The sequence below is a fragment of the Asterias amurensis genome, chromosome 7 (genome assembly GCF_032118995.1).
Source record: "Asterias amurensis chromosome 7, ASM3211899v1".
Taxonomy (NCBI): Eukaryota; Metazoa; Echinodermata; class Asteroidea; order Forcipulatida; family Asteriidae; genus Asterias; species Asterias amurensis.
This window is the reverse complement of record NC_092654.1, coordinates 2,854,382-2,877,675: the sequence shown is the minus strand read 5'-3', so window position 1 is coordinate 2,877,675 and position 23,294 is coordinate 2,854,382. Positions and strand designations below refer to the sequence as shown.

General features: G+C 37.3%; 2 protein-coding genes across 6 annotated transcripts in view; one reads left to right on the top strand and one right to left on the bottom strand.

The window, feature by feature from the left end:
* Positions 1-6,102, bottom strand: part of LOC139939765 (uncharacterized) — a 15,254-nt gene extending 9,152 nt beyond the window's left edge. Inside the window, exons 1-4 of one of the 3 annotated variants that reach the window (XM_071935873.1) lie at positions 5,963-6,102; positions 1,089-1,196; positions 699-772; positions 101-230 (exon numbers count right to left, since the gene is read on the bottom strand). In XM_071935873.1, the coding sequence (XP_071791974.1) occupies positions 101-230; positions 699-772; positions 1,089-1,175 (291 nt within the window). In that variant the 5' untranslated portion in view covers positions 1,176-1,196; positions 5,963-6,102. Of the gene's footprint in view, positions 1-100; positions 231-698; positions 773-1,088; positions 1,197-2,040; positions 2,200-5,962 lie in introns of those variants that run through there. The other 2 variants (XM_071935872.1, XM_071935874.1) reach the window with 2 other exon arrangements.
* Positions 2,501-23,294, top strand: LOC139939766 (beta-parvin-like). Of its 3 annotated transcripts, none has more exons than XM_071935876.1 (13): positions 2,501-2,628; positions 7,590-7,673; positions 10,177-10,247; positions 10,739-10,841; positions 11,380-11,523; positions 12,721-12,836; positions 13,944-14,002; positions 14,369-14,388; positions 14,645-14,706; positions 14,844-14,912; positions 15,907-16,008; positions 16,855-16,927; positions 19,235-23,294. In XM_071935876.1, exons 1-13 carry the CDS (start codon positions 2,514-2,516, stop codon positions 19,309-19,311), a joined length of 1,095 nt encoding a protein of 364 aa, XP_071791977.1. In that variant the 5' UTR covers positions 2,501-2,513; the 3' UTR covers positions 19,312-23,294. The 3 variants fall into 3 exon arrangements, with proteins under 3 accessions (XP_071791977.1, XP_071791976.1, XP_071791978.1); XM_071935875.1 differs by lacking the exon at positions 19,235-23,294 and adding an exon at positions 17,530-17,761; XM_071935877.1 differs by lacking the exons at positions 2,501-2,628; positions 19,235-23,294 and adding exons at positions 6,225-6,307; positions 17,530-17,763.

Here is a 23,294-nt window from a genome sequence, read left to right as displayed (position 1 = left end):
GAACATTAGGGCGAGATGATTCAGTTGGTAAATTGCCCGCACGGAAGTCCCACTCTAGTCAAGTTTTCTGTGTTCAACCAAAATTTTGTATCTAACCAACCTTGTCCATGCGATCCTCCTGCACACCAAACTTTCCTCCATAACCGTATGAAGATTTGGGACCTTTCTCGAACTGGTCTTTTTTCGTTTTGGTATCGTCATCTTTTACTTCTTCTCTCAACGCACCGATACTGAAATAACATTTTAATAACAGTTGAACGTTTTAAAGGGAGGGTTTATGTTTGGTGATCACTCTTTTAACATTATCGGCAATAAAAGCTTAATTGGTTGGAAGCCTACAGCAGCTTTCAAAAGGATAAAGCATTTTGAGAATCATTTCACTTTGAAGTATTATGTGGTTATGGAATGTATCAAGTTGTATCCCCCAAAAAATTAACCTTAGAAGCATTACTGACAGTAACATTTCTCAGATTGTGTATTCCAATTACGGGTTCTGAACAATTTGGACACCCAGTTTGTAAATTTCCAGCAAACATGGCAGCCCTTTTACCAAAACCGTGGTCTAATTCGCAGTTTGCTATTTTAGGAGAAGTTTTTGCAATGACACAATAACATCTTAAAGGAAATCAGCTTATACCAGCTGAAAAAACGCATGTCGGGACTATTATCACCATGAACAAAATGAATCCAACTGTCACCTTATGGCTCCCTGACGGCCCGAGCCTTCCACAGTCTTTGATCCCCATCGCTGCTCCTGTTCACTCACATCGTTCTAGGAGAAAAAAACAACACATTTCTAACAAGAAACACGGTTACTTCTTATAAAGAGCTCAATTTCAGCACTCAGCATATTAGCATTGGTGACTGGGCCGTTTATTTCATTCCTTAAACAATTTCAACTCCCTTGGGAGTACATGTATACAGCCTGTGCTGTAAGTATGTAGCTGTGAGCTAAATCAATCACAGGAACCAGCTCTGCCCTCACAGGTACAAATTTACTTAGCACTGAGCATTTTACTTTGCTGTTCATATTAAAGATTGCTCCTTTGTTCCCCGCACCAGCATTATCTATGTAAACTTTTCCTTACCACAAAGTCTGGATCGGTTTCCCAATCGTCATCTTCTTCTTGAACATTTGCCGCGACTTTGGCGGCACCAGCCTGAGAGCGCCACATGGTGAGTGGGAGTTAGCAATACTGAAAATAGAAAAATAAACAGAACAGGTCAAGTTATGTAATCTCGATATATTTTTTCTTTTCTGTTTTTGGACAATAGAATGTAGCCAAAATACCCCAGATAAAAGTACATACATGGTGTTAAAAAAATTGGGGTCCAATTACAAGGCTGTAGGTTCAAGATCTACCAAACTAACCTATGATGACTGATTTCACGTTGACTAGAATTAATTTAAATATCGTTGTCTAGTTACTGATTTTAAAACAAAACTTCTTGATTTGTGCGGTACATTACACATATTCATATACTGATACTAACGTGATAGACATTATTATTAAAACAATCTTTGTTTATCCTGTTTATATCCCCTTGCTTGTGGGAACTCCTTTGACGGAAGATCATCCAAGCAAACAAACAACTCAGACGGTGTACTGCTACTGGTAGTCGCTTGAACCCAACATTGTGATGAGTCTGCCACTACAACTTGAGACCAGTCGGCCAAGATAAGACACGCCTCCAACACAACACAACCTCCTGTGTGACCTGATGACCACTGACTGATCACACGTAGTCAGACGGCCCAGACATGAATCTGACAGCCCTGGTATTTGGCAAAGACCCAAGTCCCGTATCCGTCCTGACTTTGAAACATCACACCAACTTGAACTACAGAACGTACTTGCTTTTCTCATTTTACAAACTCATACCATGCAGTGAGCTCAGATCAGAGAGTCAACCCAAGTAAAGTTCAAACTGCGATTTTCTTTTTATATACTAATAAAATCATATTAAATTTAAAAATAAGAACATCGATGTGTTTTCGGATTTGCTTAATACTTGTTTAACCTGTTGAGACAAACCTACCACACTTGTCACTGACCACTTAAGATTCTAAAGTCTAATCACTGAATCAGCGGCTGATCTCTTTGAGAAAGGAGATGGACATCAGTAGATGACTGCCGTGGACTCAGATCATCGACCTGCTTCGTAGAATTCGTAACTAGCTTGCTGTTCGCAGAATCACTTCCTGGTTTGAGTTACTACTTTACGTGTAGTTGGTGTCAGTAATGATCCAATTTAATAGTCAACATTTTATCAATATCGTTTATGTTACATCGTCACCAATCACTCAAACCATATCATTATTTATATTCTCCAACTCAACTTTATTTAATTAGGGAGAGAGGCTTTTTTACACTTTCTTGAAACCCTACAAACTTCTGTATGAACTGTTAGGTTAGTGGTTCTGGCCACGCCTCCTCACACCAAAAATAGTAAGCGACTAACCCACCCCGAGAGGGCGTTTAACACAATTTCATTGCTGTCAGACTTTGAAGATGGCGTCGTCTCCGACCAAAACTTCAACATTAAAAAAGGAGAAAAAAGACGAGTCCTTCCTTGAAAAAGTCACAACTCTCGGGAGGAGGAAAAAGATAAAAGACCTTAAAGAAGGTAGGTATCCTTTGGGAAATTGTCAATGAATAGTGTGATGTTTAGCAAAGGTTTTAGGGGTTCCATGTTGAAACTCATTCATTCTCAATTCGCCCTCCTTATTTGGCATTCCGGACATTCCAATTGGTCATTACGAGCCGTTTTCTAATTCTGTAAAACAAAATTGAACTGTATTTTGACGTTGGTATTAATGATAACTGAAGTGTTTAAAGAATTGTTGATTGTGAAAGATAATTCAAAAAGTTACTGCCAGTCATTTCGGTACTGGACAACACTGTCATGTCACTCTCTTTGGGTGGCTAACTTTCAAATCACCATCCTGTCCAAGCAAGTAAAACATGACTTTCTCTTTGTTTTTGTGTCTATTTCATTTCAAGTTTGACTTTATTTGAGGAGTTTTTTACTCTATTCAATTTCTGTTGCTTGTCCGTTCATTACATCATGGAGGAAGAAAATGATTCAGCAGATGATTGTGTTGGTTTAGTTTTGGCTTGAGTGTAGTTAAAACATTCCCAAACCAAACATGCCACCAAATTTATAATTAATATTTGTACTTACCATTAAATAAAAATAGTTAATTATGAAATAGTACACAATAATACTACTTATATAAATGATGTGAATAATGATAATTAACAAAATATTTTAACAAATTAATACTAAAATATCATAGATTACCTGCACGTGTACATCCCGATAGGCCTATGTGGAGATTGTGCAGTAATTCACCAGAACCAGAATCTAATAACTAACTTTCTAAAGAAGTTAGAAGAGTGTAGTAACAATGTAAGAAACGGTGAACAGGATATCAATGTACTATATATGACCCCATTTGACCTTTACTTGAACCAGAAGATGAACTTTTATATTTGGTTGAAACAATCATAACTCCTGAACCACACATTGGATTAGTTGCGATAATGTAACCCTTGAAGCTTCGCCGTCGGGAGGAGGGTTACGTTATCGCAACTACATGTAACATTGCATTAGATTTGTTCATCTTTACATAATCAGCTTGGGCTTTAAAGACTTTTTTTTTAAACTCTATTGGGTTCATGCAGCAAACCCAGTTGACCTTACTTCCGAAATTGATGTTTATTTTTTGAAGACGAAAAAAACTCCTGGGCCAAACATTGTATTCTTTAAATCATCTAAGTTGTCTTCAAACACATAACACATGCTACACAGTGTGTGACCCAATTTGACCTTGACCCCCAGTTCAAACCTGAAGTCGAAGTTTTATATTTATGAAACAATATTAGTCCTGAAGAACTAGGTAGGCAAATATGACGTCAACAATTCATTAGATCACAATTTGATGTCCTCACTCACCAACACCTGATTTTTGTATTGTAGTTGACCGAAACTAAGTGTCTACTTTTGCAATTTTGCAATTGAGTAAATTGATTCAAAAATACCTACTTGAACATTAAATCGCTGCAGATTTTCGGCAATATCTAAAAACACTATCACCTTCTTAAATGAAATGTGTTCACTTGTAAGTTTTTTTGTAGGCCCTTTGCCTACATTTATATAGGATTTAAACAAAACAGTGCACGGTCAAAGTTACATTTTGCCGTAATTAAAACGCTATTAAATATAATTTTGTTTTCTTCTCAGATCTTGGGCTCAAATAGTTTTCCATGAGCTTCAATTCCAATCAATTGAATATATAATGCAAAGAGTTTTAGTAAAATGTCCATCTACCAGTTCTGTATTGCTTGCTCTCTACATTGAATGTATCTTGGTCAAGTTTATTACAAACATTCCTGCAGAGTGATACTAATATAGAATATCAGGGTTATTGAAACTGACACCACTATGACCTAAGGCCCTCTGGAAACCTGATTCTGATTGAGTCCTACACTCAGTGTATGTGGGCTGGTGGTGGAGAAAGTATTAGACTTGGCTTTTAGTCCTTGCAAGGTTACTTTAACTATCCCTTCCTACAACACAACCAACCCTTGCCATGGAGCATGGTTATTGTTTAGAAGTTCTGATCTCCCCTCATTTCTGCTTTGTGTTTCTTTGTTTTGCTCTCCTCTGATAGTATTGAACAACAAGGCAAGTTATTCTTTCTACTTCAAGTAGTGTTCCTTCTTTTCTCCCAAGGGCCAAATATCATGCCTGTCCTATAGGGGAAGGTCCCTACATGTAGTTTCCTTACTCTATGGTTAGAGAGTGTGTACATAGCCAATGTAAGGTATTGCCAAAAAAAATGAAAGAGGGACATTAATGGGACGTACGTACATGAGAGCAGGTGTTTACAAACTGGTTGGTATGTCATGTGTGGGTACATGTAGTAGTGCGTAACAAAAGAGGACAAAAGCAAAGGGTCCGCAGTTGGGTAAATATTCCCAATTGGTCGTGTGAACAAAACCAATGGGAGCTGTTGCCACATATTACCAAACAAAAGTGGGACAATAAGAGGTCCCAAAGTGTAGAATACATTTTGTATAATGTATGCACAATAATACATGTATCACCATACAGTTGTACTACATACAGTACAGTACATCCACATGTACATGTACGTTTGCAGTATAAATGTGATTCATATTGACTCATAAATTCCTATGATATTTTCTGTATTACAAGGAGTGCACAAAATTGTTCAGGGCATGACTGTCTGCTGGCATTGACTAATGGTGCAGTGAAAATAGACAATTCCATAAACGTGTGGCTTAACCCACCAAAAGGAGCTGCACTAATTACCAAGTATCGCTAATCGGAAACACATTTTTGGATGAAGTTCTGAGCCTTGAGAGAGATAAATTTGTCCTTCTGAAATACTAAAGTCAAGGAAATAGCATTTGAAGAACCCACAAATTACAGGTCTGATTCTTCATGGAGGCAACGAAGGCGATTGCCTCCATGCCCCCTGGTCATTGCTTTGGTGCCCTTGAAATACTGTAGTAGAAATTTATAATTTCCTCTTAAAGGAGAAAATGCCTGAGTGCCCTTTGCCCCTTCAAAAACGAAGCATACAGGCCTGAAATTATCATTGTTTATTTCTTTGCCACTAATAAAGCCATAAATGAACGTGTCAAACAACATCCCCAATGTACACACCATTTCCTCCTCATTAGTACAAATCAGCACAGCACCAACAAACCACTGTTAAAATGAGAACCCTGACATGTAGGCCTACATTATGTAAAGACAAGAAACAACATACAATGTAGTACAACTACATGTGAAAGTGATTTTAACTTACCGTGTCATAGTGTCGAATTGTTTCGTGTTAACCAAGATTTGTGCTAAACTTAAAATCCACAGAATTCTGACCAAAATAAATCATGAAGAAATGCTATCTTTAAACCATGTAACCTACCTGTTTAGGAAGGGATCCCTGTGTCTTCCTATGATTGAATATCACAAACCAACTCACACCCAACGCAGTGTAACTCGAGATATGTCCAGTGCAAAAACAACTAAAGGAAAGTGGTTGCAAACACTCTGTGCGAATGTAGGCTTGGTGTGGTATATTATTACAACTGCGATAAAAGAGTTGCACTTCCCGTTTATCACGTGTCCCACTTCCTTCCTCCTTTGGAACCAGTGGATAACACCATAAGTATCCAGCATTATATTTTATAGCAGTTCTTGTATCAATAGTAGTGCTATTTATTGTACGCCCTGACCAAGAAGCTAAGTTAGTGTTGTTTCGGAGGAACAAGTGAGTATTGTTTGTACTCAAACAGTCTACCTATGATGTGTAGTGCATGTCTTGAACAGAAACTGATATTTAATCTAATAAATGCCGTTCAGCAGATCAAAAAACTTGAGATTAACTGAATGTATTGAACAATAACTTGTTGCCGAAACTGTTTCTTGGCCATAGGCATAGTGTTAGCATGGAGGAAAGACTCCTCCAGGCTGTTAGGCAGAGGGGTTTCTGTGTGTCTTTTGGACACCCTGTTGTTAACTTGAACATCCTGGTTTTTTTCTTCTGGCATTTACAGTAATATTAAAAGCAATTTGGACACACAGTTTATAAATTTTTCCAGCAACATAGGCGTCATTTCACACAAAAAACTGGCTAAATTAAAAAAAACTGGCTAAATTCATTTTGCATGCATTCATGATTCTTCCAGCTTTGAATGTGATTTCTGGTTTAGTTGCATTCAGAAAAATTACCAAACTTGTCATTAGGTAGCCTTTGAAAGTGTGTAAAAGCTTTGTAGGTTTGGACTTGTGTAGGTCAGGCTAGGTACGAACATGTTGTACATGTACTCAAGGGAATCACTGTTTTCCTAAGCGCCAAGTCTCATGCCTGCATTTTTTGTTTTACACATCTTCAAACTACTGTTCTCTTTTTTTTTGTAATTACTTGCTTCAAGTTCTGGGCTGTATTTTCCTATATAGTGCTGTTTTTATTTGTGGTTGATAATTTTGTTTTAACAAAGAGAAGTATAAACAGACATAACATGTGGGTGTGTGTGGGTAGATGTACCATATTCAAAATTGGGGACCCGTAAACAAAAAAGAGGACAATAGGTTCCCCAGTTGGGTGAAGGTCCCCAGTTGGGTAAAGGTCCCAGTTGGAGAGAGTGTACACAACCAAGGGAGCTATAGAGGGACAATAGGGTTCCCCAATTGCAGATTACATATTTGTAAGTCATGCGTAACAATAAAATTGGGGACCTATAACAAAAAGGACAATAGGGTCCCAAGTTGGGTTAAGGTCCCCAGTTGGAACTGAAGAGTGTGAACACAACCAATGTGAGCTGTTGCCAAAACCTTAAGTACATTCAAAAGAGGGACCATTTTTTAAGGTCCCCATTGCATTTGTTAACACACTTGCCCATGTTTGGGTAGGACACAATGTACACATTCAAATAAAGGTTGCTCAGAATTGAAGTTGTTCACAGATCACTTCGACCCTATTGTTCTCTTTAACTTTTGAATTCTCATTTCTTTTTACAAAATTTGTTTTTTTATTGTGTTTTGTTCTTCAGTGAATGATCTGAATCAAGATGGAAAGATTTCCATTGATACACCAGGAAGTCCTGTCGAACTCACAGCCGATAACTTCATCCTTGGTAAGATATGGTCTTGGGTTATTTACCGGCAGAGCCCAATAACATGGCCACGCTTACCGCCGAATTCTGTGCTTGCGAACACCACTCTTTGCTTACAGGGCAACGCCAAATTTCTGTGCTAGTTATGTTAGCGAAGAGTACCTAGGGACATTAGAGGTGGTTGCCTACATGTATGTTGCCTCCATGAAGTATGCAAGCCAAAAATTCCTGCTAACATTTGAAATACATTTGACATAAGCTTGAATTCCTTGTTTCGGTAAGCGCTGATTCTTTGCTAACGGTAAGCAGAGCTATAAAATTGGGCTTACATGTACTACAATGTAAACATTATAAGCACTAAATCAGCGCTCACAGTAGTAGAAAGTTCTATGCTTAATGTAAAACCTTTCTTAGGTTAGAGAGGCATTTGTCCTTTTGCTTACTTTACATTACTAAGCATTTTCACTGCTAAGCAGAAATGAGCAAGATACCAATCACACATGGTAGTTGTACATGTGACATTGTATTTTAGCTGTTAACCCTATTCTGCTAAACTACTTTTACTGTGCTTAGCATCTTGTTGTGCTTCAGCAGCTTTATGAAGTTTGGCCCAGGTTGTAAGAACAGTTTAAATGAAGATGGTTCTTAGTATGGAAAGTTAAATGGAAAGAGTCTCAATTGCTTGGTGAAACGTGAAGGTCCCTCCTTTTCCTTCCTCCATGGTCCCTCACTCCCTCAGGGTCTTCACAGCTTTCTGGAAAATGTCCCAGCGTTCACTCTCAAGTCTAAATCTTTTTGCCCGAGGCCCCTTACACAGGAGAGGTCAATATGGGTCACTGTGGTCACATGATCAGCTTGCCCCACAAGGGAATGAATTAGCCATCTGCACTGTATCAGCACACAAAGTCTTCAGACATGAAATCATTTTTGCAAATGTCTTGGTGCTGTTAAAGGCACTGGACACTATTGGTTATTACTCAAAATAATTATGAGCATAAAAACTTACTTGGTGTTACGAGCAATGGAGAGCTTTTGATAGTACAAAACATTGTGAGAAACGGCTCCCTCTGAAGTAGTGTAGTTTTTGAGAAAGAGGTAGTTTCTCGCTAAAATAAAAATAACAAGACTTCAGGCCTGAAGCCTATGTTTTGCATCAGAAAACACACAAATTTGTGCAACAAGTTTTTTTGTTTTTTTTCATTATTCTCTTACAACTTCGTTGACCACTTGAGACGAAATTTTCACGAGTTTGTATTTTATGCATTGTTGGGATGAACCAAGTGAGAATACTGGTCTTTGACAAATTACCAAACATATCCATGCCTTTAAGTCGCTTGGTCTAAAGAAGTAACTGCATTAAGATGATGACAGGCCGGATTGTGGGAATACCTTGGCAGGCCTATGGTAGCAATTAGGGATTTGAGTGTTTTTATCACGAGCTTGGCTTGTGCGTCTCATTAGTAAGAATTGAAGACAGTATCATTAGTGGTAATCAGGGGCCGTGTGGGAGGGTTTGCCCTTAACTTTTTCAGCGTCTGGCCAGCAGGACCAGTTAGCTTGTCATTTTACAAGTCTCTTGGCTTTTTCACTCTTGGTCAATCTTTCAAAATAAAATACGGATGCTTTGAGCAAGAATTTTGACTGGTCCTTTGGTGTTTAAACCAGCATTTGGCCAAAGGGAGAATGCTGTTATGGTCTGTTTGAATGGTGGAAGGGAAAAAAAGATTGGTGAGTGTGGATAAGTCATACAAATTCAGGGTTTTTATTTGGGACAGTTGTTTTTAAATGCAATCAGTTTGTCTAAATACCAAATGCTTTGCTAATTAGTGCATCAGGGTAAGAATTCAACAGCCAAGTATGATAGGATAGTCAAATGTCAAAATTAATTACTTGCGTTTATTTTTAAAGGTCCTGGCCATAATTATTTGAGCATATTGTTGGATTAGTTGGTCTCAGCTACAGTTCAAACCCATGGGCTAAACAAGGAACTGTAACCAGCGGTTCTCCACACAGGGTTTATTTACAGAGAGCTGCTTAAGCACTAAGTATTGCTTAAAGACAATGGACACTATTGGTAATTGTCAAAGACCAGTCTTCTCACTTGGTGTATCTCAACATATGCATAAAATAACAAACCTGTGAAAATTTGAGCTCAATCAGTCATCGAAGTTGCGAAATAATAATGAAAGAAAAAATACCCTTGTCACACGAAGTTGTGTGCTCACAGATGCTTGATTTCGAGACCTCAAATTCTAAATCTGAGGTCTCAAAATCAAAATCATGGAAAATTACTTCTTTCTCAAAAGCTATGTTACTTCAGATGGAGCCGTTTCTCACAATGTTTTATACTATCAACAGCTCCACATTCCTCAAAACCAAGTAGGTTTTTATGTTAATAATTATTTTGAGTAATTACCAATGGTCCAGTAACATTTTGAGCTTCAAGCATTGCAGTCGTGTGAAATTCTCTTGCAAATTCAGTCTTATTTATAATCTGATATTTCTCTGGTTGGTGTTTTCACAGAGAATGGTGAGGAGAGGTCCATGATTGAACCAGACTCGAGGGATGATGCCAAACTCAAGGAACTTATTCAGGTAAGACAGATAAAAACCAAAACCTTGATGCGAAAGAAGATGGGACAGGGATTAAAAACAATGTGCCCTTTTCATGAAATGTGTAAATTGCACATAGTGCGTGCACAGTAACATTTTGGTTGGCAAAAAAAAGGGAACATCGCGCTGTTTTATACAGGGCTAATGGCTGCATGACGCAGACGCGATTGCGTTATGGCGTTTGTCAACCAACAGGGTTGTAATTGAATGTAATTAGCATATTTCATGAAAAGGGTTCATTGAATTTGTCAATTGAATTTGTGTATTAATTTAATTCTAAATGTCTTCATGCGTGCTGAACAAAAATTCCCTGATTGCAAGATGCAAATGTTGGTTTATTTGTGCCATCAATTGTTTGCTGGTGATATAGACCCCTATGAAGTCAAAAGCCTAAACTTTAAAGTCAAACCATGATGCTTTGGAGATTGTTCATCTGAATTATTTTCAACTTTTTGTGTGTGTTTTCTTTCTAGGTTTTGATGGACTGGATCAATGAAGAACTGAAGGAACAGCGAGTCATAGTCCGAGATCTAGAGGAAGATTTACATGATGGTCAAATCCTTGGCAATCTCATAGGTAGGTCTGGTTGGTAGAGTGGCTCCTCCCATTGCCTTCCACCTTTGGGACCCAGGTTCAAACCCTGTTGGAGGCAGTATGTGGATTGAGTTTTCAGTCCCTACCTGACTGCGTGGGTTTTCCCTGGAATCTCCTGGGTTTTCCTCCTAAATGTACATCTAAAATTGAAACTTCCTTCCTTTTCTTCTCTCTATTTAAGAGATGTAGAATATAGGATTCGAACTGCCTCTAGCTAACGGGATATCTCAGCTGTTTCAGGGGGAAAGAATGGAGACTTGGTGTATATAACAACTTATGCATAAAATAGGAAATCTTGTCAAAGTTTGAGCTCAATTGGTCATCGAAGTTGCATGAAAATTATGAAAGAAAAAACACTCTTGTTGCACACATTTGTGTGCTTTTAGATTCAAATAATTTAGTGGAAAATTACCTCTTCCATTGCTCGTTACAAATAAAGTTTTTATGCAATTGTATTTTGAGAATTTCTAAAAGTGTCCAGTGCCTTTTATTTGTTCTCACATCGTTACTTACATTGCAGAGAAACTTGCTGGCATCAAGCTAGAGGTACGTGAAGTGATGCAATCTGAGGTCTTCCAGAAGCAGAAACTTCAGGTTGTTCTCGACACCGTCAACAAAATCATGAATCTACCTAGATGGAATCAACAGAAGTGGAGTGTAGATGGTAAGTAGTGCTACACAATCTTCTTCTTCTGCTTCCTTTCTAGTACAGCTTTCATGATTGAAGATAGTCGCACTGCCAGACACACCGAGGCAAACCCCTTCTCTTTGCGACAAGTGTGTAATAATAATAATAATAACCCGTTTTTATATAGCGCTTTTCACACCCGGAGAGATCCCAAAGCGCTTCACATTATTACCCCTGGTCACTGGGCCTTAATTCACTCCATAAACCATCTCAGCTCCCTGGTGGGGAGTATGCAGCCTGTGCAACATTAATATGCGCTGCTCGGCTAAATCAATCACAAGAACCATCTCTGCCCTCACAGGTACCCATTTACCCCTGGGTGGAGAGAAGCAATTATAGTTAAGTGTCTTGCTCAGGGACACAAGTGTCACGACCGGGATTCGAACCCACACTCTGCTGAACAGAAGCATCAGAGCTTGAGTTCGGCGCTCTTATCTGCTCGGCCACGACACCCCACTCGGGTCTTTTATGTGTGATGAAACAGGACCTACAGCTTTACGATCTATATGAAGGGCGAAGCAATGGTTAAGAGTCTCTACCAGGAATCAAACCCATACTCTGCTGATCAGATAAAGCAGAGCCTGAGTTTGGTTCTCTTTATGGTCACTATACTTCCATATGTTCAGGTAGAGCCTTACATGCTATGTATGGACATTTTGGTCTAAGTGATGTTTCATATGCGTATAATGCACCTTCATTTTGCAATATCACAGCTATGTCATTTGTTGGACAGAAAATACTGCTTAGCTTTCAATGCTAAACTTATTCTTTCATCATCTGTGACATGTTTCTTGTGTACATCAAAGAATTATGAATGCTATTCTCATTATACAGCAAGGGACCTGACCAATTGATTGCACCTCGATTAGAATCTGAGCCCAATTTTATAGAGCTGCTTAGGCAGGAATTATTACTTAAAAATATCCTGCTCAACAGAAACTTGCGGGATACCAGTCACAAATTGTTCGTGTGACATGCAGTTTTGGCTGGTAACATTATTCTGGTAAGCATTATTTTGTTGTGCCTAGCTACTTTTTATGCTTAAGCAGCTCTATGAAATTGGGCCTGGTGTTTTTCAAAGGAAACTTACGTCACAGGAGTTTTCAATAGTTGTAAAGTCTTTGGTGCGATTCATTATACATCACCAACTTTGTCTCCTCTTTTTTCCCCCAGGTATCCATTCAAAGAATCTTATAGCAATTCTTCACCTCTTGGTGGCGCTAGCATTTCACTTCAAGGCACCCATCAGAATTCCTGAATATGTGTCGGCAAAGGTCGTTGTAGTTCAGGTCAGTCATAAAAATATATTACATCGAGTCAGTTTTCCTTGTTGTTTATTACTTGATATTTGAAATCAAAAAGTTGGCACGTTAATCCAGAGGTTTAATTTCCACTCTAGTAATTTTTTCTTAACATCCCAAACAAAGATACCGTCAAGATATGCAGACTGTCAACATTAGACCTACATGTAGATAGCTTAGTTGGTACAGGTACACTGTAGCACCAGCATGATCTAGTCAAACAAATTGTTCAACCTAAAACTGTTTTTAAACATTCTATATTAAAAATATTTATAGGTTTTAATGAGGTTTTATGTGAAAGCTCTTATTCTAATCTTTTTGATGAAAAACAAAAACAAAACAGTTTTGAGTTTTGACAGTAATTACCAATAGTGTCCAGTACCTTTAAATCCATTGGGGAATTCCCCTGATGTTGTCATTGGCTGTATTCTGACTGGGGCCACCTGCACCAGGCAATTAGTGACTGTTATTACTACAGGCTATTGCTACAGGTAGCTTCATTCATAGGCTAGTTGTACCAACGACTCGGCAACTCTCCAGGGAAATCTTACCACCCCTCCTTTATAGCTGTTACTCCTAATTTCCCCAGGTAGACTCAGGTTGTGCACTTACGGTATGAGGATTTAAAGGCACTGGACACTATTGGTAATTACTCAAAATAACTGTTGGCATAAAAACTTACTTGGTAACGAGCAGTGGAGAGCTGTTGATAGTATAAAACATTGTGAGAAACGGCTCCCTCTGAAGTAACATAGTTTTTGAGAAAGAGGAATATTCTCACTCAAATAAAAAAAAGACTTCAGTCTGAAGGGATCTGAAAGCACACAAATTTGTGCAACAAGGGTGTTTTTTCTTGTTTTATTCCCTTGCAATTTAGTCAAATTTTTCAAAGATTTGTTGTTTTACAAATATGCTGGGATACACGAAGTGAGAATACTGGACTTTCACAATTACCAAATGTGTCCAGTGCCTTTATACATGGTTATGTACCTTCCGTGTTGAGTTGTTGTGAGTTGACACTTCACAGGATTGGAATTATCTTGGGAGCATCGTCTTCTTTTTGTAGCCCTACTGTCCTACTTTTCTTCTTTGCAGAAAAAAGATAATTTGCTTGTCACAAATCGGGTCACGGAAGATATTACGACTACAAATGAGTAAGTTTCTGATTTTGTCGTAAAGTAGAAATGAAATGGGAAGGTGAAGGATGGGATGTCACTGTGTTGGTTCGAACGCATCATTTTGAAGTAATGTGCACAGTTGACGTTGGTGTGAAATTACACAAATTGGAAAAGATTTGTTAAGAAACCTGTTTATGACAGCTATTTTTAATTTTCAACGCTAGATTCCTAACTAGATTTTAAGAAACAATCACTTACAATTTAAATTTGATTGATAGAGTTAAAGTCAAGTACATGTGTATTAGTTATAATTGCAGATATGACCTTATGAAATTGTTATTTTATTTGTACTTGTTTGGCGGATGGGTGATATTATCCTTTGTTTCTAATTTTACTTCACAGAGCAATCGGTGGTAGATTTGGTGAGTATACACTTTTCCTTCCCTGTTAGCTCTTGAGTAGAATAGACTGATTCTCTGAAAACATTCAGAAATAATCATAGAAGTTAACGTTATCGTTCCAGTTTTATTCACCAGACAAAAAGTCCAAGGACCGAAACATATTTCGCATACCATTACAAATTAATGCATCAGAAAATAAATTAATTTATTTATAAACAATTAGTAACAAAGTTACTCAAATTAAGAAGTGTACTTATATATTTTGTCTCGATTTCAGAGAGGGATGCTTTTGATACTCTGTTTGACCATGCTCCTGACAAGCTCAATGTAGTCAAAAAGGTTTGTATGACTTTTTGGTTGTGTCAGTGCAAAAGATTGCATGTAATTTAAATTTGACTTTCTCACATTTTGTGATCTTGTGCAATTTTGTTTCCAGAATTGTTTGTGCTCATTATTATTTCTTTTTCTCCAAACAGTCTCTCATTAGTTTTGCCAACAAGCATCTTAATAAAATCAACTTTGAAGTCAGCGACCTTGATAGTCAGGTATGGATTTTTGTCTGTTTGTTTACTTATATGTTATAGGCATGCAAACTTTTTAACTTGCAGGGTCTTGGCCGTTTTATTATGAACCAGGCCGCTGTAGATGTCCCATACCACACGGCAACGACCCTGCCGGCTTTAAACAGCCGTTTTAAGACATTGTTGCCAGTCTTTTATTCCATTATTTAGTCTGTGATTTTGGTGCCATTAAGGTTCCACCTTGGAATGATCCTTGAGTAAGTATTTACGTAGATGGGTCTGCAAATACACTAGAATTTAACTTCTTGTGTGTTTTATTGGGCTGTCAGATTGGCATAGTGATGCCATGCCTCGCCTTCCACCTTTTGGACTCTAGTTCAAATCTCACCAGTGGATTGGGTTTTCAGTCCCAATCTGACTGTTTGGGTTTTTCCTGGGAATAATTCTCTGGGGTTTTCTTCCCATATCTGAAACTTAATTTTCTTAAAAGTATTCCCTTCATAAGCCTTTTTGAGGTATGGCTGACGTAATACGCGCGTCACACGCCGCGACTGATGCCACGCTCACCATGTTGGTGGTCATTAGGTTTACGTGTAAACGCCGCATCGCCTAAAATGCGCACTTCATTGAATAACATACGTTCTATTTCTATGGTCAATACGCACAAATTTACCACAACTTTACAGTGTTGTAGCATTGTGTCCTCCATACCTTAAAAAAGGCTTTTGGCTAGTGAAGTAATAGGGTTCTGAGAGTCCTTGGCTTCACAACCAGAATCAATAAATGAAAATGAAAATGATGTCTTTTAAGTAGCTTATTATATTTTTGAGAAATATCAAGCAAAGATGCACTTAAAAACTTAAAAAGAAAAGAAGAAAAAATATGCAAGTTCCCCCCAAAAAAGGTTTTATGAGTTTTAAAGATCTAGGAGTAGACTGGATTATATGCTTTTCAACCGATAAGTTTTGCTTGTAAATTAATGTCCTCCTGAATGTTTTCTGTTTTTTTTTCCCTGCAGTTTCACGACGGTGTTTACTTCATCTTGTTAATGGGTCTTCTTGAGGGGTACTATGTCCCTCTCTATAACTATCATGTCACGCCAACCGTGTTTGAAGAAAAGGTATGTACAACCAAAGGCTTTGTATAATTATTACATCATTTACTTTGCTGTGAAGATTTGTTCTTTGAGAACTTGTCTTGCTATTTATTCTACTGCCTCGAAGTAGATGTCAGCATTAGTCAATTTAGTTCTGAAAGAACTGTCCTGGTTATTTAACTACCTGGGCGGAAGGTAGGAAATCTGCTTGCCCTTAGTGGATCGAGGGGATGTCTCGTTATGAACTTCACCGTAGCGGAGTGTGTTCTTAATTGGTCTCAATGTTTTTAAGTAGCCTGCTCTGGAGACTCCTGACCATTGCTAGAATACGTAGGAATCCACCCACTCATGTAGAAATAATTAACCCTTAAGAGACATTGCGGCCACAAACAGCTTGTATCAAAATTCCCATAGCGGCTGCAAACTATTTCCCCTGAAACAAGAGTGTCAAAGAAAAGGTTTCAAACTGAATTGACATTTTCTGTCTTTTTTGGGAGAGAAGTTCCCATTTACAAGGGCCTCAATCAGGACTCAATTTCATAAAGCTGTTAAGAAGAAAATACTGCTTAGCGAATGTCTTTTCTAAGCAAACAAATGAGTGGGGGCCAGTTGCAACAATGTAAACTTTATGGAATTTTGGTTGGTAACCAGTTTCTGTTAAGCAAGATTTGTCTGTGCTAAGCAAGTTTTTATGCTTACACAGGCTTTATGAAATTTGGGCCAGTTCCTTTTTGGTTGGAAAAGCAGTTTGCAACAGCTTAATTATATTTTCTCCAACTTTCGGGCAAATAATGAATTTACGATTATAAGTAGTCACTGATAAATGGCATACATTAATTAATTCCTGTGTCGTCTCTTCTTGTCGTGAAGGTCCACAATGTCAACTTTGCTCTGGATCTGATGGACGACGCCGGTCTTCCGAAAGCTAAAGCTAGAGCAGAGGGTAAGAACGCAAGCATTCATTGCTTTTACAGTATCAGACATTTAGGTCGTGTCTGAAACGGTGACTTCGGCTCAATCAGCGTGTCTGCCAGTGTTGAAGTATAGGCAGATGTGTTCGATTTAGCCATAGCTGTAGCCGAATGTGCTGTTTTGGACACGGCCTTACTGTGCCGCTATCATCTTTATCATGTACCTCGTGTTCAATTGCAATGATGAATACTGTTTCTCATAAAGACCAAAAGGGAACAGACTGTTTTTCCCTTTTAGCCTCTGCCTTTCGTGGCCTCCTTGTAATTCTAGACCTGATACTGAATACCTCATCGATCTATTTATTTAGTTATCATTTCGAAAAGTAATAACAAGTGGAAAAATATCCAGAAAGATTCATTGTTTTTCTCTGTACTTCTCTTTTTGATTGTGTCATCATTACACCCATTTTTGTTTCCCTTGAAACCCATTTAGAACCTGCTGTATTTATTCTCGTGTAGAATATTTGAACATGATTTTATGATTTCAATGTCTATCGTACAATGCCATGTACGTAAAAGCATGTTGGCTGGGAATGATGGTTAATGACTATCATAATGTACCTTCCTCCTTTAGATGTTGCCCAGTGCCACCTGAAATCTGTTCTCCGCCTTCTTTATGTCATCTTCCTCAAATATAAACAGGGGGACAACAACAAAATCTGAGGTTTCCTTCTCTCTATTCCTGCATTTGAATTTGCCTGGGGTTGTCTTTTTTTTCCTCGTTCTAAATTCTAACAGCAACCGATTTGATCCTCTTTCCTCTCTTGGTAGCATGCAAAATGAAGTCCTTCCCCTGTTCGTCCTCTCATTTTGCCCATGTCCCTTCTCCCTAGATTAAATGATTTGTTTGACTTGCCTTCGCATGTTTACAAAGTATCGTTACACCATTAACATTGTTACAAACAGTGGCTATCTGTTTTTGATTTCTGTTTATTGCTTTCCATAGTTTTCCAACCTTGGTTGGCAAAAACTTAGGCTGTGACATTACAAAAGATAGGTCTATAGTCTTCTTTTCACAGCTCACCTTTATCTGCTTGTCATACAAACTGTTATCTTTCAAGCAGTCTTTTGGGCACAGCCTTCTTTGGCTGCTTCAAAAGGAGACTATGCATCCATTGTTTTTATCATGTTTCCGTTTGATGCATTGCATTTTGATTTGGTTTATATTCATCTCGTTGATTTATATCATCGTCAAATCAGGTCAGTTATCACAGAGTTTGATGGCAGTCTTTTAGGACGTATTTCTGTTCAGTCTATGCATGATAATTGATGGTTTTGAATTCATAGGGTTGTGTTCCATACAGTGTGCTGTTTTGACAATGAAGTTTCTCCTACTATATTATTCTTATCTTTTGCCCCACATTTAAAAGATGTTTTCATTGAGTGATGTTCTATTAAGGTTTTTGTAACATGTTAGAGAGCATCCGTTTACAGGAAAATGACCTGAACTGAAACTGTGTTTTTTTTAACAACTTCCTGTTCAATTGTACTTTTTCTATTGTACAGTGTATTTAGTAAATGACAATATATTGGGCCATTCAGAATGCACAGTTTATTATAACTTCAATATTTGTTCCCAATTGTTACAATCTGACCACCCCAAGTTTTGATTTGTTATATTTCAGAGTTGATAGCAAGTCATTTTTGCAAGTACATGTCAAGCCACAAGTCAATGCTGACAGTGACAAGTGAAGTCACAAGTCAAAAAATAGCAACTCAAGTCCGATTCAAGTCCAAGTTGCGTAACTCGAGTCAACAATTCTGTAATTGTTGACAGGTTTTATAAAACAAAGTAATGTCGCAAAGGAAGCAGGTACTTCATTTCAATGTTCTCTCAGCTGAGGGAATTTTTTGATGGCTTTTCTTTGCTTGCAACTATGTAGTTGAAACCAAAGAGAGAAAAAATTCCTGCAAAATCTCCATCATGTAGGTCTGCTTCGGGGTGGGGTAGTGCATAAAGCACTCACCTCTCACCACAGTTATTTCGAAAACAGGTTTTTAACATCGATTATTCTGAATTGGCCCATTGACCTATTGAAGATAGTGTAACTGACATGCATGATAAATAATATTATTCTGATTTGGACCAATACTTGGAGCAAAGTCATCAAACTCGCTTTAATTTGACTTTGCATCAATGACGATCAAAGATTTGAAGGTTAGAGATTTCTGAATGAACTTGGAGAATGCCTGAATGTTTGACTGCTGTGAATTATAACACCATAACTAATGAATTTTCATTATGGTTATTGATTGTCTTTGTTCTTTCATCCAATTAGATGTCGTCAACCAGGACCTGAAATCCACAATGAGAGTCCTGTATAACATATTCACCAAGTACAAACACCTGACATAGGAACAACTGGGGGTGCTTTATCCTTAGCAACTTAGACTACAACTCTTGCCTGTCACTAGAGGGCGACAAATAGCCAATCTTGTACATAACAATATATTCATGTGTATAAAAAACAAATTGTTTTAGTTCTTTTAGTTATCATGAAGCATATTATTTTGTGGTGTCTAAGTCATTAACAATATTGGAAATAATAACATGCCTAAGTTCCACATGATGGATTGGGACGTTGTCAGTCGATAACATCTTTGCATAACTACAAAGTATAACCTGACATTTTTACCATCGAGTTACTGGGCCCAATTTCATGGCTCTGCTTGCTGCCACATTCTGCATTTGAGATCACCATTCTCTGCTTATAAGACAAGCGCATAACTTCTGCGCTAGTGGTGTAAGCAAGGATTTCCTAGTAACATGGACTATGCATGCGCATAAGCAGAACTTCCCTGCTAACCTGTGAAATCTGCTTGACGTAAGTGCGGAATTCACTGCTTCCGTAAGCCCTGATTATTTGCTTATGAAAAGCAGAGCCATGAAATTGGGCCCTGTAAGTATGTAGGTGTCTTCGGACTAGGGTAAGTGATGATCTCCTCACTTGACTGTGTAACCCATGTTTACAAAAAGAGTGACCTTGTATGTTCCCGTTCATTTCCTGGCAGGCAAGATACTACACTGGTTGTATGGAAACATGCACACTGTGTGTCATAAATTCAACATAATTATAAAAGATAAACAGCTGGGTTCAATTCCATAGAGCACAAAAAAGTAGCTAAGCACAAAATAATTATGCTTACAAGAATAAGGTTACCAACCAATATACTATCTCACAAGTACTATCTGTTGCTGGTATCCTGCTTATTTTTGCTATGCAGAATTTTTAAAGCAGTATTTTCTGCTTAAGCAGCTCTAAGAAATTGGCCCCTGGACAAGTCTTGAGAGGTGCCTGCCTTCCTTCATATCAAAATTTGATAAAAAAGACAGTTCAATCTCAATGAATAATACAATTTGTATGTGCTCTTAGGATTTGAGCTGTGTAAAAATCATGCTTGCAGGAAGTCCATAGGCTCTGTGGCTCGTTTGTAAACATGTGATTTCACAGGTCACATGGTCTATGCCCCCATTCTTTCAGGTTGTAGATGCAGCAGTTGAAAAACATTTAAAACGTTGATACTCATTTTAATGTTTAAAATTGTCACAATTTATCAGTAATGTATGTACCCAATCTAAAGTAACAGTGCTTTAGTCAGTTCTGAACTGCGCTGCATGAACTAACTCTAAAGTAGCTTAAATACGCGTAGTTGACGCATTCTGATTTTGATTATTTAATATTTATACTAATCTTTCTGATGATAAAAACAATTGTTGTTTTAGGTTATAATGTATTAAATAATTATTATTGTATTAAATAATTATTATATTTTTGGACATTTGGGTTTCTTTTTAAGTAAGGGAATAATTAAAGGCAGGGTATACCTTTGGTTGATGACCATAAAACAAAAATTATTTGGTAAAGAGCACTCTGAAGAGCTGTTGATAGTAAAACAAAAAACACTGTTTGAATTGACACCCATTGAAGTAAATTGTTGTTTTAGAGAAAGACTTGATTCTTAACACAGAAGTTTATCTGTAAAGGGCTACAGGCATGAAGACTTTCTCGGGCGACTAAAAGACACAATTCTATGCAACAAAAGTGTTTTTTTTCCTTTCATTATTTTCTTGCAACTTCGATGCCCAATTGAACCCAACTTTGCACATTTTGTTATGCACTTAATAGGATACTGGTCTTTGACAATTACCAAAAGTATATCCTTCCTTTAAATCTGTATCAGATGTCATAAATAATGTAGGACTGATTCAGGGTGACATATCAATCGAAATACTTTTTTTGTTACAAATATGTACATAATAATTCTTACTGGTGCTTCAAATCATGTTTCCCTTATTCTGCGATGTATTGTTTTATTTTCGTATCTTTATTTATGACTTTATAAATTAGGTTTGTTTGTCTCTATGTTTGTTTTTTGTTTTGTTTGTTTGTTTGTCTGTCTGTCTGTCTGTCTGTCTGTCTGTCTCTCTGTCTGTCTGTCTGTCTGTCTGTCTGTCTGTCTGTCTCTCTGTCTGTCTGTCTGTCTGTCTGTCTGTCTGTCTGTCTGTCTGTCTGTCTGTCTGTCTGTCTGTCTGTCTGTCTGTCTGTCTGTTTGTTTGTTTGAATGTTTGTGTGAATGTTTGTTTGAATGTTTGTTGGGGTGTTTTCTTTGTTTGTTTTTCAAACTACTCTAAGAGAAAAAGGTTGTCGAAACCCATCAAAACTCTTCCAAAGAACTCTTCCCCTTAACTGTTCTTCCAATTAATTATTGGCAAAGTTAAAAGATCTACCCCTTAATTATAATTTAATTACCTTTGTTTCTGAGAAATTTAGTTAATTTGATGAGATGACTAATGTATGCCTACGGGGAGTTACACAGGAAGCCCCTCAACAAAAAGCTGTCCAAGTATTTATGTTTGTGATAGTTGCTTACACTTTAAACAAACCAGTTATAAAGTGTTGCAAAACTGTGCAACAAGTTGATAAACAATGAGAGAATTTGCCAGTAGTAATGTAGTTATTACCTACAGTTTCAGATGAGAAACGGTGCACATTAAGTCATGCGCGGTGGTGTTATCAGACATTCTCAAGATATAATTTGAGGAGGCTATTTAATTAGTTGAACCATTGTGTATTTTCTTCTGGTTAGTTTTTCATTGGGTACAAAGCTGTTTCTTACATAATAGAAAACAAGGCCACCAGCTGATATTACATTAAAATGACAACTATTTGTTGTGTTTTCTATTAAAAATTTTTAATCTTACGATACCTTTTCAGTTTTTACATTAACCACAATTTGTCTCGTGTCAAATTCTCAAAAATGCTGAGTAATCTTTCTATCTCGCCTCTTCCCTGGTCAAAATTTGTTATTTTCTTTCAAAAATATTTGTGTTAATTTTAATATTGCATGAACAGTGTAATATAACCTTTGTTGTAATTATATAGATATAGATACATGACGTACACTTTTTAAGTTGTCAATTTGATAAAGCTATTATGACAATGTGACCAAATTGAATTTCCCGCCAGTTTTTCGATATATTGCTAATGGTTTGAACATTGTAAACTGTCTTCTGTCACAATGACAAAAAATTGGCGAATTCAGAAATCTTTATATTATACTCAAATACTCGTGTAGTAGTATCCCTTTTTATTTGTTAGAAATGTTGTATGGTTACTGCAACGATGTAACAAACAAAAACACAAGTACATCTCCTACCAAAAATTCACCATACAATGTCTTTATTGTAATTTAATATTATTGGCAATATTAAGATAATTATTAGTCTGTTTAATCAGTACTCTGTGGAACAAAATTGATCTTAAAATAGAAATTCCCATGTACTATTATAAATTGAATAACTTGATATCAGTAAGATGGCATACTTGATAATTATTGTATTCATTGCCATAAATTAAGAGTTCGTTGTGATTTGCACATTGTTTTCATTATTCCCATTATAATGGAATTGTGCTGTGGTCATCGGTGTTTTAAAAATAATGTTAGTAATTATTACAAATTAATTATTACGTATGTTTATTTTGAAAAAGAAATACGAGCTGTTGCACAACGGCCTCACGTTTCGACCGTAGGAGGTTCTTTATCGAAGGCTAACTTTTGCTATAGCTCATCAGACTTGAGAAGTCACGTGACTAGGAGACGGAAACTAAAGCTCGTTACGTCACATCTAGGCACATATTTTGTAGGGAATTTATGTAGGACAGGTTCGGGGATACGGCTCATAAAAGAACATTCTAAGAATTTCTCTTACAAATTGAATTTCAAAAAAGTTTGTTTTTAGTTGGTGGGTTGGTGTGTTTGTTTGTTTGTTTGTTTGTTTGTTTGTTTTGTTTGTTTGTTTGTTTGTTTGTTTGTTTGTTTGTTTGCTGGTTTTTTTGT